A 13960-nucleotide genomic window follows, 5' to 3' on the forward strand; every position below is an offset into this window, starting at 1 on the left:
TTTTAGAATTATTCATACCACACCAAGTCAATGTACAGTATTCCGAGACAAAGCGCTTGAGCGAGTCACTTAAGGTGCCATTGTTCTCTATACGTCTATATACAAAGTTATGTCGTTTGGGCATGTCTAAACCTGATACCGTGGGTTCGAATCTCGTCTATCCCAATTCTGCTACCAGTCTTGTCAGCACCGAACCCATATTCGTGGTTTATCGCTGATTCACATTGGACTTCGTTCCACATTGATCCGATCATAACAGGACAGCCACTGGAATACTGTTTCAATGCACCTTCTTCACACATTCAACCTAATCATCGGACCAGTCCATGCTTTATCTCCGTCGATACTACGTTCTTACGTCTTTGGTATGACGCTGGGCATGGGATGACCGATCTTCTGCCCATAGGTCAAACTGGCGTTCTTTGACCTCTCCAATACACCACAGAGGCCTACTTTTCACGTGACATTACTTAAACCTGAGCTCGCACACACGCACGAAATAAGATATCCTATATTAGCAGACAGATCAATAAAATGTGTAAATAATGTGTTGAAAACGGGGATTCACAAATTAAAGGAATCTTGGCATTTGAATGTGAAAATGTAAGAAAAAGGTCTTGTGGATCGATGAGATATTGTTCACCTCGAACAAGCAATAGGGATTCCTCAAATGTGCTGGGTGAGTGAGTGAGTGAATGTGTTCTGTAAACGAGCTTGTGACAGAGTATGGTTTAGGCAATTTTGTAATACACATGGCAGTGAAGAACACTTCAGCACTTGGCCACCCATTCTAAGGTCTGTGTATGTAGTCACTGGTGCTTATTACAGGCTTGCAGCGTATGCCTATATGGGTGCAGACGAGGGGCTCCTTTCACAAAGCAACCTTTGCCAGCGATAACCTGAACTCCCATTCTTTAACACTGCACTAAGGTTGTCTTTGTGACTTACGATCACCTTGGTGCTTTGTGAAAGGAGGTCCAGATGTATAAAAAGACAACACAACACTCCCACTCCAAGCAGAATAGAAATTAGTTTACTTCAGCAATGACTTATAATTCTTTGCAAGTTCTTCTTCAAATACTTTCATGACTCTAGGATGAAGCAGACTCTTAAAGAAGATTTCTTTGATAGCTGAAAGATCAGATGAATCATTATGAGCCACTGATACCAACTGCTGTGTTTCTACTGAGTCCTGCCCAGATGCACATGCCTCTGGTTGCTGTGTGTCACCTACTGAGTGGTGTGTCATGGAAAGACTCACAGAGTTCCTGTCACTTACGTTCCAAATGTCTGCCTCCTCCAAGTCACCTACCACATTGGGTATTGAATCATGCACAGTGTTGAAATATGTATCAAAACAACTGGGCTGTAAGACAAATATACCACATGTTGCTTGAACACTGCCCTCATTCACACACATATCCCCCAAAACAAGTCTAGCTTTCTTCACGTTATCTATGTTTTCATCATCTATATTAGTATTAGGGACAGCAGGAATATCATCAATATATTTCTGATTTGGTGTTTTCCTTTTAATGTTTTTCATCTCAACATTTGGAAGCTTGACAGAAGAAACACTTTTACAGCCTCCCACCAGGGTTTGGTTGTCAAGGTCCATGTTCCTGGCACCATGCTTTGCTTCACCATTACTGGGTAAAGTTGTCACAATGGAGGCCCCACAAGTGATGTGCCATGGCGCTTGCACCACATCAAACTGTCTTGTTTGGAAATGCTGTAGGAAAATGTGCAGATTATCTATTGAACAAGTCCCACTGGCTTCCAGGTTGTCATTAGCTGACTTGTGTACTTGTGAGCGTAGGCATTGGTCCAAATAGGTCAGGTTAACATCCATCGGCATTATTTGCTGTGAAGTTATTGAATGTTAATGTCAGTGAAATCAAAACCATTATTACAGAAGACAAGACTTTGTACCTTTCAAGAATTGAAAAAAAACCAACTTGCATTAGACCACATTAATCATTAAAAAAGCTTTTGTCTTGAAAATATTTCAGAATATTGTGAGCAATGATGAGAGACACTTTAGCTGGATTTCAGAAACAATATTTAAAAGATACAAGAGCTCACCTTTTCTACTTTACAGAGCTGTTTGTGATCTATATAAGGTTAAATTATACAAACAATGGCATATATGACATTCATGGGATCTTTGACATTCAACTTTCAGCTGATTAACAAATACACATTGTGGAGTTGATGAACATAAACAGAAGCTACGATTAGCTGACAACCAATCGATTTCAATGTTCAATACTGACAAGCACTGATGTCCCCAAACAGATCCAAAACATATATGTTACAAACATGCTTTCAGCTACTAAACAAGACTTTTGTGTTACTTGATGATTGTGACCTCACCTCGCCGGGATTGATCCACTGTTCAAGGTGAGCCCCTACATCACTGTTCACAAGACATGAGATGGTAGCTCTGGTTACAGACTCACTCAGGCGACATGCGTCATCACTTGGCTGCAAAAGATATATTCTCTGTCTCCACTATCAGGGCTACCTTAGAAAACTTTCCTACTGTGCAGAAAAATGCAGAAAAAGCCCACATTAATGATGGAAATAGCAACATAAATATAATACCTTGCTACTGAAACAGTAAAAATAGTAACTTTAGATCACTAAAACTGCAGCAAAAAATGAAAAGCCTGCAAGCACAAGCACAAGCACACAACCACAAGGTAGAAGTTTTGACCACATGGTGCCATTTTCCAGTGTGAACAAAGTTACATTCCCTTTTAAAGCATTCTTGCTGTGTTATTTGGCAGTTATCATCATGCTTGTGTGCTTAGTTTACTTTCCATTTGTATGACATGATTAACAGTAATTATTTCAACATATTCAATACATTTTTATTCAAGGCAACACACAGTTGCTAGGAAATTTCACTGAAGTGTGGATCATAATGTGCATGCGTAACAGAGGCCAAAGTTCGCTGATGTAAAAATGGTGAAGTTTCATAGTTTTTTTCCTTGCCATTTTCACTATTTCAGTAGCAAGGTATTATATTTATGTTGCTATTTCCACAATTAATGTGGGTTTTTCTGCGTTTTTCTGCACAGTAGGAAAGTTCTGTGTTAGTCCTGACTATGTTACACTGATGATATAACAGAAGCAATGATTGTAGTTGGTTGTTTCAAAGGCATTTAGAAGTTGGAGGAATCAAACTAAAAGTGCTTTATGGTTCAACTTCTTTATTATACAAAGGTCACAACGTTTCGAGACAGATTCTAGTCTCTTCTTCAGGTGAAGTGAGGGTAAAACTAAAGGGTTGCAGTATATATACACATAACAGTAGACTGATAACAATGGGTAACAAGATATACAGGTTTCTATTAATTGATGTACAGGCTTCGATTGATAGATGTACAGACTTCAACTTATGTACAGGCTTCAACTGATTGGATCGAAGTAATATAACATGTTTTATTGCACCGGTGTACTCACTGATACTCCCAAGCTACATATAACAATGAACAACTCATCAGGGCTGGCCTCCAGTTGTCAGTGTATTGTAAACTGTTTACGCCAGAGCAAGCTGTAAGTGGGATGTTTATTTACCTGGTGACTGACACATGTCCCTCATGTCGGATTGTGTGGTGATCGGTAATTTAGTTATCAGGTCTCGTTTAGTCAGTAATTTACTTCCACGGACCATGTAAAAATGTTTACTTAAGCGGTATTGTTTACTTATCCAATTTTAGTTAACAGGACTCAAATAGTGACAATTAATGAAGAAGTTTGCTGGGACCAAAGAATAGTGTTTACTTATCCGATATGTTTAGTTAAGCGGTTTTTACTTAGGCGGTTTCCACTGTAATTATGCCCAGCAACACGTTTTGCGGTGGTATTTAAATGGACTCCATCCATGAGTTCTTCCATGCAACTGGGCACATTTGCCTTTTCAGGAGCAGATCTTTAAAACTGTTCAATATGTCATCACCAAACTTGGCACATAGATAGTTTGGTGGCGTATTGGTGCCGGTAGTTTTGGAATTCTGAATTAAATATTTTTTATGTTTCCATGGCAACAATTTTGACTTTGAAATTGGTGGTAGTGCTCATTTCTGGAGCAGAACCTGTAAACTATTCACTGTTTCTTAACCACATTTCCGCGTATCCAGTGGGGAACTGGCGCCTTTTGGTTGTTTTGGAATTCTGATTAAAATATATATTGTGATTTCATGGCATCAAGTTTGGCTTCAGCTGAATTTGCTGGTAGTGCTCATTTCTGGAGGAGAACCTGTAAACTATTCACTGTTTCTTAACCATATTTCCGCGTATCCAGTGGGGAACTGGCGCCTTTTGGTTGTTTTGGAATTCTGATTAAAATATATATTGTGATTTCATGGCATCAAGTTTGGCTTCAGCTGAATTTGCTGGTAGTACTCCTTTCTGGAGCAGAACTTAGACACCTTTTGATACTCTCCTTCCACTTTGCTATATACAAGCCAAAACATTTGACATGATCATAACTTGTAGACATATTCATGAAGAGTATTTGCAGTTGTGGGGAATATTGATGACTCTGTCTTCTTGTTTGAAAATGCATGTTCAGATATTGTTAGAGTGTGTCCCATCCGTGTCAAAGGCTCAGAGTTAATAGTCTGAAACAATTAATTTGCAAAATGAATACTTGAACTGTTCTTATATGTGCTGTTTCACCGTCTATACATTATCATGACTTACTCGGGCCAGTAAGGTGTCTAAAGGACCAGTGGTACTTTGGGGTCAGCAGGACAATGGCTAGTCACAGTTTGAATCCATTTCTAGAAACTGTTTTGGGGTCAAGAGTCATCTTGAATCTTCTTGACCTATCCAGCTCAATAAACAACTTTCTGTGAGGTTTTTAGAAAATCCACTCAAAAAATACTTACCAGTTCCACCCAGGTGTTGATGCTGATAGCTGTATGCAGACATTCTACATAGTGCCACCAGTGGCGGGGCACATACAGCACCTGGCCTGGCTCCAGGGTCACCACCACAGCTTGGCTCTCCTGACCAAGAGGAGACAACTCATCAAAGAGTGTGGTTCATTGATCTGCCAATTCTATGCAGTAAAATGCACTTAAAATGAACCCAAAGGGAGCTCCTCTTTCACTTCATAATTACACGCATTTCTACTAAAACATACAGTAAGAGCCTGGGACCACCAAACAGTTTGTCATATCGTTAGTTTGTTCTATTTGTGTTTGTTCTTATATGCTAATTACTTACTGTACTTTAAAATGTATTCAGATACACAAACATGGGTATGATGCCAACCAACAACAGGACCAAGCCAAGGTGAATACTTCTGTGTGATTGACAAGATAAACTGTAACATGTTGGTCATCCATAAACCAGGAGTTGGTCAGCCGCCAAATAAGTTTCAGATGTGGCAGGTTTGTATGAACCAAGCCATAGATCATATGAGTTGTGTTTGTCTCACGTAAATTAAGTAGCCTATTTCTTCATACCTGAATATGAGCAGAAATGTGAACTCCCTTTGGTGTCATACATCAGTGCTCATGAATGGTGTTTCAAAGTAACAAGAAATTGGGTCCTATAAGTTTTAGATGTCTGTTTGACCCACTGAAAATGAAAATTAAAAACATTTCACATTTAACATGTCATATAACTGGCACTGAAATTATTAACAAATGTAAATTTTATAAACAGAAAACAAGTGTAACACATGTCATATTTGGGATTTCACTGTCTCAGTAAAGTACACATTCTAGTACTTCCTTTGGTTGAGTCCCATTCAGGATTCGAACCCGCACCCTCAGAGTCAGGCACCTAATCGCCAGCACACAAAGTCAGCAGCCTGGCTCGCTGAGCCACAGCAACTTCCACTGAGCGGGCTAGGAGGCTGACTTTGTGTGCTGGCGATTAGGTGCCTGACTCTGAGAATGTGAGTTCGAATCCCAAATGGGACTTAGCCAAAAAAAGTACTAGAATGTGTACTTTACCAAGAAAGTGAAATCCCAAATATGACATGTGTTGCATTTGACCACTTTCTAAATGGCACAGTGTAATCACAAAAAAAATACGTGAACAATCTGCCTGAATTGTATGAGCGTCTGACACTGTAAGTGAACACTGACACCCTATCCATGCGGGTACCAGATCACAGTTCCGTTATCACTGTATCTCATTTTCTCATAGCACAGATTCTCCAGATGGCTCCTCACACTCAGAAGCAGTTATAGTGTGTGTCTTGTTTCTCAAGACATCCTACTCTTGTTGATATGCATGTTGAAACCTCTCATTACACAAGGAAATATCTATATTGAAATAACCTTTCTGTTCAAACTGTTTCAAAATGAATCAATTTATCAAGCAGACATTTAAATGTAACACAGTGCCAGATCTTGTGCGTCACGTTTGGTGAATACCTTGAACCGAGGGTGTTTACCAAGATCAGGCTGTCCAACATTGACCTCACTGAAGACACTAGACTCTTCATAGGGTAGACGTGTTGGGTACAGTGCCTCTGAGGATGCAGGGGGAAACAGGTGCCATCTCTTTCTGGAACCAAACACAGCTATCATTACACTCAGCCACCATAGCAGTAACATATTACCTCGTACCCTCAACTTACTATTTACACCATCCATACTCCAATTACACTCCACACACTGACAACAGCTCCTAAACACTACACATCACCTACATCTGTTGGCAAAGTTTACATACCAGGGCCTAGATTTTTTAAGCTCTCTAAGCACTAAGAGCGTTGAAACTTAATGAATGGCACTAACAAGTATCTTCGTGTCAAGTGAGCTTCAGAAATCTAGGTCCTAGTTAGAATGCTATGATGAACTGGTTATTGTTTACCGGCTGCTGTGATACAGCTGGAATATTGCCACGTCTTGGTACATTTCCTGAGGATATGTATACTAAGGCGAACTACCTGCCATAGATCTGAGCCACCAGGTTGTAGCCGTACGTGTCGTAGTGGCATGGTGTTGAGGCACACTCACTGCCTATCCAGATGGTGCTGTCCTTGCCATCACGTCCACTCAGTCCAAACACTGACCAGTCCACAGACTAAAACATAAATAAATAGGATTAACAATCTTCTAGTCTTGACTATTCAGTGATTGACTTTGTACGCATCAATCCATGAAACCAGAATACAATTTAACAAGTCAGCGTGTACTCGTCTGACAAGCATGTGTTGCTGAAGACCATTTCCAAACCAGACCTACACGAGTGAACTACAATGTTCACATAACGCTTTTAAAAGGTACATTATCTGTGTCTGTCTTTCTTTCGACAAACACATTTTGCGTTAGCTGTTAATTACCTTTAACAAGTCACTACAGTCCTTAAACACGTCAGACATGTATTTGTAGTCCACGTAACATGAAAAGTCCCTGTGTGGGACTTGGTGGAGGGGGTTGTCTGGCCTTGTATTCCCAGCTGTCCAATCAGTGAAGTCAGCCAGAGATGCCTCTATGTGAGCACAGTCGGTTTCCCAAACCTTTTCTAAAATGGATCACAAATGTTATTTTATTGTTGTACACAGGTATTTATATATCATGTGTGCACATTTTCAAAATTCTCAGTATCACTATATCAGTTTTACTGTCTTCAATTGAAGTATTTTTTGTTCTTGTATATTGATTCAATACCAATTAGGTTATAATTAGTACACACCTGTTAATTTTCTCAAATAAAGTGTGCTGGCACAGTAGCATCACTTGATAATGTCATGTGTATCTTAATTTGTAAATATAGAATAAATAAATAGTCCTGTACCCTTGCTCTGCCTGGGAGCAATTTTGCACCTGTATGTCTTTCCTTGAAGCACCTGGGCAAGATGAGACGGAGTCCACTGTAGGGAGGACCAATGGTTTATAAGTCCAGTGAACACAACTGGACATGATGCCCGCCTCCACAACTCCGCATTTAACTGCTTTTTCTCAAGTGCCATGGGTAGATCAAGAGTTCACGTGTTCTCAATTCTTCAATAACAATTAATGATTACTAACAGTGTGATGTAAACACGTTACATGACACTGACCGATTATGAATGGAACTACTTGAAAATATTTCGTTACACTTTGTCTTCTCTATGGAATTTAACAGACACAGGCAGAAAAACACGATATGAAAAAAACAGTATCCTCTTATATTATAAACAATCCCCACTTAAAATAGCATGACTAAGGAAACAAAAAGGGGAGATAAGTTGAAAGAACTCTCTACTCTCGGAGAGAATATATCTCTTCTAAATCCGGATCAAATAACCGAGACCAAGCCAACAAAAGTTCCCAGCAAAACACAACTTCACCCGAAGTACTGTACGTGTAACAAATGTTTCAGTTACCAGCAGAGGATAGCACTGGGGAACAAACTAGGGACAAACGTTGGGTCATTAAATCCCTATGACGTCAAAGATTAAGATTAACTTTTGTCTGAAATAAACAACGACAGTACATACCCATTGCATTTGTTGAAAGAGTGTAGCTTGTTTGAAACAAAATATAACATGATCATTTTAACTCATTCAGCTTCAAGTGTACTGTCAGTTAATTATGGTGTTATCCAATCGTGGAAACTGGAATCACTATGAAACCCCCCCCAAAAGAACAGTGTTTAAGTGTTAATATGTTATCATACCCTTACTGAGAACCCAGTACTGGCTAGCGGGCAGTTATCGCCATCTGATTGTAGCTCTTGCACACAGCTTGACTTATATTTCAGTAATATTTCCCACACCTCATATAAACGATACTGTAGGCTACGAGAGCTGTAAAGCTGCTTGTGCAAGCGTTATCGCTAGGTGTTGGCGATAACCGGTAAGCGTCAATAAATGGTGGATGAGTACAAAGAGTGAGAGCAGGCAGATAGATAGATGTACAAAGATAATATATCATATGTAGTGACGAAGCCAATATCATTTCCGTGAAATCGGATCAATTTTAGTCACTCACCAATTTTCATGTGAAGTTATGAATTACTATATACGGATAGTAGGTCCGAATTCTTATTTTTTTTCAATCTCATATATTTCTTTGACTGTGTAGTGGGACATTACGAGCGCTTCAAGCATTAGTGGTGTTCGGATTTCTCCGTCTTTTAAATCTTTTCATTCCATTTCATCATGGCGGCCGAACCACAAAAGAAGCCGGACTTAGGTCTTTTAGAAGAAGACGACGAATTTGAGGAGTTTCCAGCTGAAGGTAATAACCAGGCCAGAATTCCATTTAGCAACAGTGTGTCTACTTTTAGACCAAACTATCAGGTTGTATACGTAAAGTTAACGGAAATCACCATGTGGCGACTACGCTGAGTTCTTAGTCATTCAATTTCGTGTCGTCTGGTTATAGCCTAGAAAGCTGTATATCATTTTTAGAAATACTTCAACAAAATGGAAATTGGTATTTCTTACCATATAAATGACAGTGGTATTGGTAATGAAATGTTTATTCAGGGATATAATTATGATACTATCATACAGACGAACAACTGAATGTGGATAACACGTTAAATGGCCTTTCGTTTTGAACATTCATTAGCCTACAGATATATCATGGCCATAAACTTTAAATCATGAGACAGGAGCCTTGATGTGAGAAACACGTTTGTATATGTCTGCAGTGTTTTTACATATACTTTAATCACTGAAATGAAAATAAACGTAGAATAATAGTTCCCAGTGGAAAAAGTGTCATTTTGCAAGGTAGTGCCGCCTCATGTTAAGTTGAGCATAGGGTAAAATAGTGTTGCGAAATGTACCCAGGTTATGCTGATTAATGGGAGTAGTGCACTTTACCAGGCACATTTTTTCTGATTTTTCTTATGGATATACTAGCACCAAAGGTAAGCCAACCCTAACCTTTACTCACTAACCCTAAGGGCGTGCCCAAGGGCTAAGGATCAAGAAGGGGAGTGTCCAAGGGCTAAGGATCTAGAAGGGGTGTGCTCAAGGGCTAAGGATACAGCAGCCCGCTCATTAGCAAGCGCTCGACAGTTCCCAGGTTGTGCGCCTGGTAAACTGCACTCTAGCCTGATTAATAACTGAAAATGTCTTTGTTGTTCTTCATCATAGAATCAAGTAACAATATTCATTAAAATAATTAATGCAGGATCAGTCTGTAGATGCAAGAACACAAGTCTAAAAACTCGCACCAGAGGTTTAAGAAACTAAAAGAAACAAACTGAGTCTATGGGCTAATACATTAATTTCAGCATTTAAATCTAACTTTTCTGAATGTTCAAATATTGGATTTCAAGGCTATCAAATAAAACATTTCAAAATTGTTACATACAACGCTTGAAAATTGACAGACAATGCATTTCCATAATATGCTTCAACAACAGTTTTCTATCAAATTACACAATAATAATGGTCAAAATATTCGAAATGATAATTCCTACAATATATGCTATTTAAATGTCATATAAAGTATACAATATCTCATGAAACATACTCACATTTGCGTTGCCATACAAAGAGGTTTGCAGACAGCCAAGTGTGTGGGTAGCACCAGGAATCAGCCTTTGCATGAGGTTTTTATGCAAGGGTTAGGTCATGTAAAATTGTGATCATAAATATTCAAAGCGAGGCTATGTATTTGTTGATTAAATTTGCAAAAGTTTTTGGCATTACGCTGGATTAGAACCTTAGCACTTTGGATCACAAGTCAAGTGTGCTAACCACTACGCCACCATACAATATGTTCATATATACCTGGTTTACCATTCTGAACATTACAACATATAAAATAATTTGTATTTAGCATCAACACAGTCATAATATTACAGCTTAATACTGATTATTACTATATTTGTAATTGTCAGACTGGGATGCAGTGGATGAAGACCCAGAAGATGTGAAGGTGTGGGAAGACAACTGGGATGATGATAATATTGAGGATGATTTCTCTAAACAACTCAGGTAATGCTCCATTCCTTTATCTGCCAGCAATCACATGCTGTTATCTTGGTGGGAGTATATCCTCTAATTATCGACTGTTTGATTTTCTTGACATGAAGTCTTCCACAATCACAACAGTATTAGTAATATGAAAGTGTTTCATATGATAGAACAGTGAAAGGATTTAACTGAGTAAACTTTTTATTATAAATCTGTTGAGACCATCATAACATCCAACAAAGTAAAAAGTCAGAATCGTGTTGTCGGGTGGGGGGATGTTTCTTTCGATATTTTTATTCAGGTGCATAGGTGCATAAACAATAACAGGTGATAGAATTTATGTAATATTTTTTGGGCATCATCCCGCTAGTCCGCTCCCGCTAGACCGCGATTGATTATGTGTGCCGGTAGTCCGCGATGTGGCTGTTCCAGTCTCATTACTCCCTCCCTACTCTAATCTCATTACTCTGCAATGCTTTGATAGACGGTAAGTAGAGTGTGTTTTCTTAGGTAAGATCAGTCTCAGCAATGTTATAATAGATACCCCTATCATGGAATTTACGGCGGGTGGTATGTTATTTTTATGATTTCCAGTAAAGATGAGTATGTTTTGTTACGTACAGATCAGTCTCAGCAATGTTTTATCAGGTCATCAGTGTACATGCGTTTGTCCTGGGTGTCATGATGCCTCTTGTGTTCGGGTTGTTACCGAACAAAAGCAGTGCAACATACTATAGATTTTTCTCTTTGTTAAAAGAGAAGGCAAGTGGTCTGGGCTATCAACTCAAGCCTCTGTATATCATGCAAGACTTTGAACTTGGACTGATGAAAGCAGCTGGTGGTGTTTTTGATAATGTTCAGATTAAGGGATGTTATTTTCACTATGCACAGAGTCTATGGCGCAAACTGCAGAACATTGGACTTTCCATTCACTACCAGTCAGATTCAGGTGTTAGGAAATGGTTTAGGATGTTGTTAGCCCTTCCATTTGTGCCGGTGACACAAGTTAAGGATGCGTTCATGTTTATTAAGAGTGATACTCCCAATGCCCAACGTATTGAAGAGTTCGTCGAATATTTTCGTCGCACCTGGATGGATGGAAGTTACCCCCTTATCATGTGGAACTACTTCAAATATGATGGACCACGTACCAACAACCACGTTGAAGGATTTCATACTCGTCTCATGAAGAAAGCTGGGAAGTCGCATCCCAATCTATTTGAAGTTGTCCAGCTCTTCATTCATGAGGAGGCCTCATCCAATGTGCAAGTCCTGCAGTTGGAGTCAGGACAGTCTGCTCCTAGACGTCGCCGACGTTATGATGACATTGACAATCGCCTTGAAAGATTAGGACTGGAGTACATGCTATGTGAGCGTAGCCTGGCTTCGTACTTGGGTGCTATTGGACACATGATGGACAGTGTGTACCGAAGATGAGATTGAAACGTCAATAAAAGCTTATGTAAAAGGAGTTAAGTGGTCATGTGAAAATGTGAAATAAATGGTGATATAATACAGACTAGTTTTTTTGTTTTTTTTATTCCTTTTAATTTAGTTTTCCTTGTCCGAGGTGTTGTCTGCATTAATCAGTTGTAGCGGTAACAGAGGGAGTAAATTATTAGAACAGCACAGCAGCTTAGCGGGCTAGCGGTACTGAATTACGTCATTTACCCGTCGCGGACTAGCGGGTAGCGGCCTAGCGGGGTGGAGTCATTTTTTGGTATGACAGTACATGAATTATTATTGCTAAGAATTGCACTATGAAATACAGCCCAATACTCATTGCTAATAAGGTGCTTAACAGGTACTTGTCATACATACAGTATTTAAGGAGTTGGTTTGATCATATGTTTTTCACATCTTGAAATATTTGAACATGTTCAAGACATGAAAGTAAGCGCCCATAACTGTTTAGTCACAGAAATATACGTCTGTTTCAGGGCTGAACTAGAGAAGAAAGGCAAGAACCCTGATGGCAGTGAACCCATGAAGACCTAACTATGTTGGAAGACAGTCATCATCATCATGTAGACTTTCATCTTTCATGTGTTTATAACATCAACCTGAATATGCAGGATATGCAGGACAATATTCCACATTTCAACTGTACAAGTCAGCTGTTCATGTGATAGAGGAGAAACCTATTGTGTTTGATGTATAAAATATGAAAAAGAAAGGTTTATACTGTGGAAAATGAATTACTTACCAAAACTGTTTTCAGTATTGGGATTCTTACATGGAGACAGTTCTTATGACTTCAAAAGATGTGAAGATCAATAGTTCTTCAGCGTTGCCTGTTGTGACCATTCATGTAGAAGAAATGTTTGTAACAAATGTCATCAGGACCAGAGATCAAACAATAATGTTATGTTAATAAAATGTCCAAAAAATGTTTCACCTTGTTTAGACATGTAAATTCTGCATCACGTTTGAACGTTTTCTTTTCTTTTTAATCCTTGCACTTAGTAATATACTCTTCAAAAATAGTAGGTGAACTTGAACTCTGAAGTCTGGTAGAAAGAAAACCCATGGAGGAACGTGACAATGCCATTCATTTTGTGTATGCAACATCATTTCACGTTATCACCACACAAACACAATGCATGGGAAGCACATGCACAACATGGGAACCTCCTGGGGTGTCATTATGAGTCTTGACGTTTTTCAGGCAGGTCAATAAATCACTCTAGACTATTTTTTCCCGATAATTTTCTTGCATCTGTGCATGGTCAGGGTTTTCAGGGTCAAATCACACACTACTGACTGAAAATTGTAAACCTGAAATTTTCATGTCATAATCCAGTCACCTAACAAGGGGGATAATTGAACGAACAGCTTTGCTTTGAATGAAGTCCAAGTGGTGATACATTCTCAAAACAGCCTTTATTATTGCATCAACATTGATTCAGTCCCACATATCTTCCAATTTCAACAATCGTACATTGAAAGTACAGTTCCTCTACTTCTTTTGAAGGGTATATATCAGATACCTTACATGAGAGCACTTTGGAAATATCTTTTGACCAGATAGCCCAGTGATTTATCTCAGGAGGGGTATGTCTC

The 13960-nt window shown here is 39.0% G+C and overlaps 2 protein-coding genes across 2 annotated transcripts; one reads left to right on the plus strand and one right to left on the minus strand.

The window, feature by feature from the left end:
* Positions 1-1011: 1011 nt before the first annotated feature.
* LOC137299151 (HSPB1-associated protein 1 homolog) lies at positions 1012-8215 on the minus strand. The gene is made up of 7 exons (XM_067831698.1): positions 7774-8215; positions 7319-7500; positions 6923-7059; positions 6405-6537; positions 4902-5021; positions 2377-2487; positions 1012-1864 (listed from the first exon to the last, which is right to left on the minus strand). The coding sequence occupies exons 1-7, from the start codon at positions 7946-7948 to the stop codon at positions 1034-1036; spliced, it is 1689 nt and encodes a 562-aa protein (XP_067687799.1). The 5' UTR covers positions 7949-8215; the 3' UTR covers positions 1012-1033.
* Positions 8216-9093: 878 nt separating this feature from the next.
* Positions 9094-13327, plus strand: LOC137297866 (26S proteasome complex subunit SEM1-like). Its single transcript, XM_067829835.1, has 3 exons — positions 9094-9200; positions 10822-10918; positions 12838-13327. The coding sequence occupies exons 1-3, from the start codon at positions 9122-9124 to the stop codon at positions 12893-12895; spliced, it is 234 nt and encodes a 77-aa protein (XP_067685936.1). The 5' UTR covers positions 9094-9121; the 3' UTR covers positions 12896-13327.
* The last annotated feature ends 633 nt before the right edge of the window (positions 13328-13960 follow it).

This window comes from Haliotis asinina, chromosome 10, assembly GCF_037392515.1.
Source record: "Haliotis asinina isolate JCU_RB_2024 chromosome 10, JCU_Hal_asi_v2, whole genome shotgun sequence".
In the NCBI taxonomy this organism is placed as follows: domain Eukaryota; kingdom Metazoa; phylum Mollusca; class Gastropoda; order Lepetellida; family Haliotidae; genus Haliotis; species Haliotis asinina.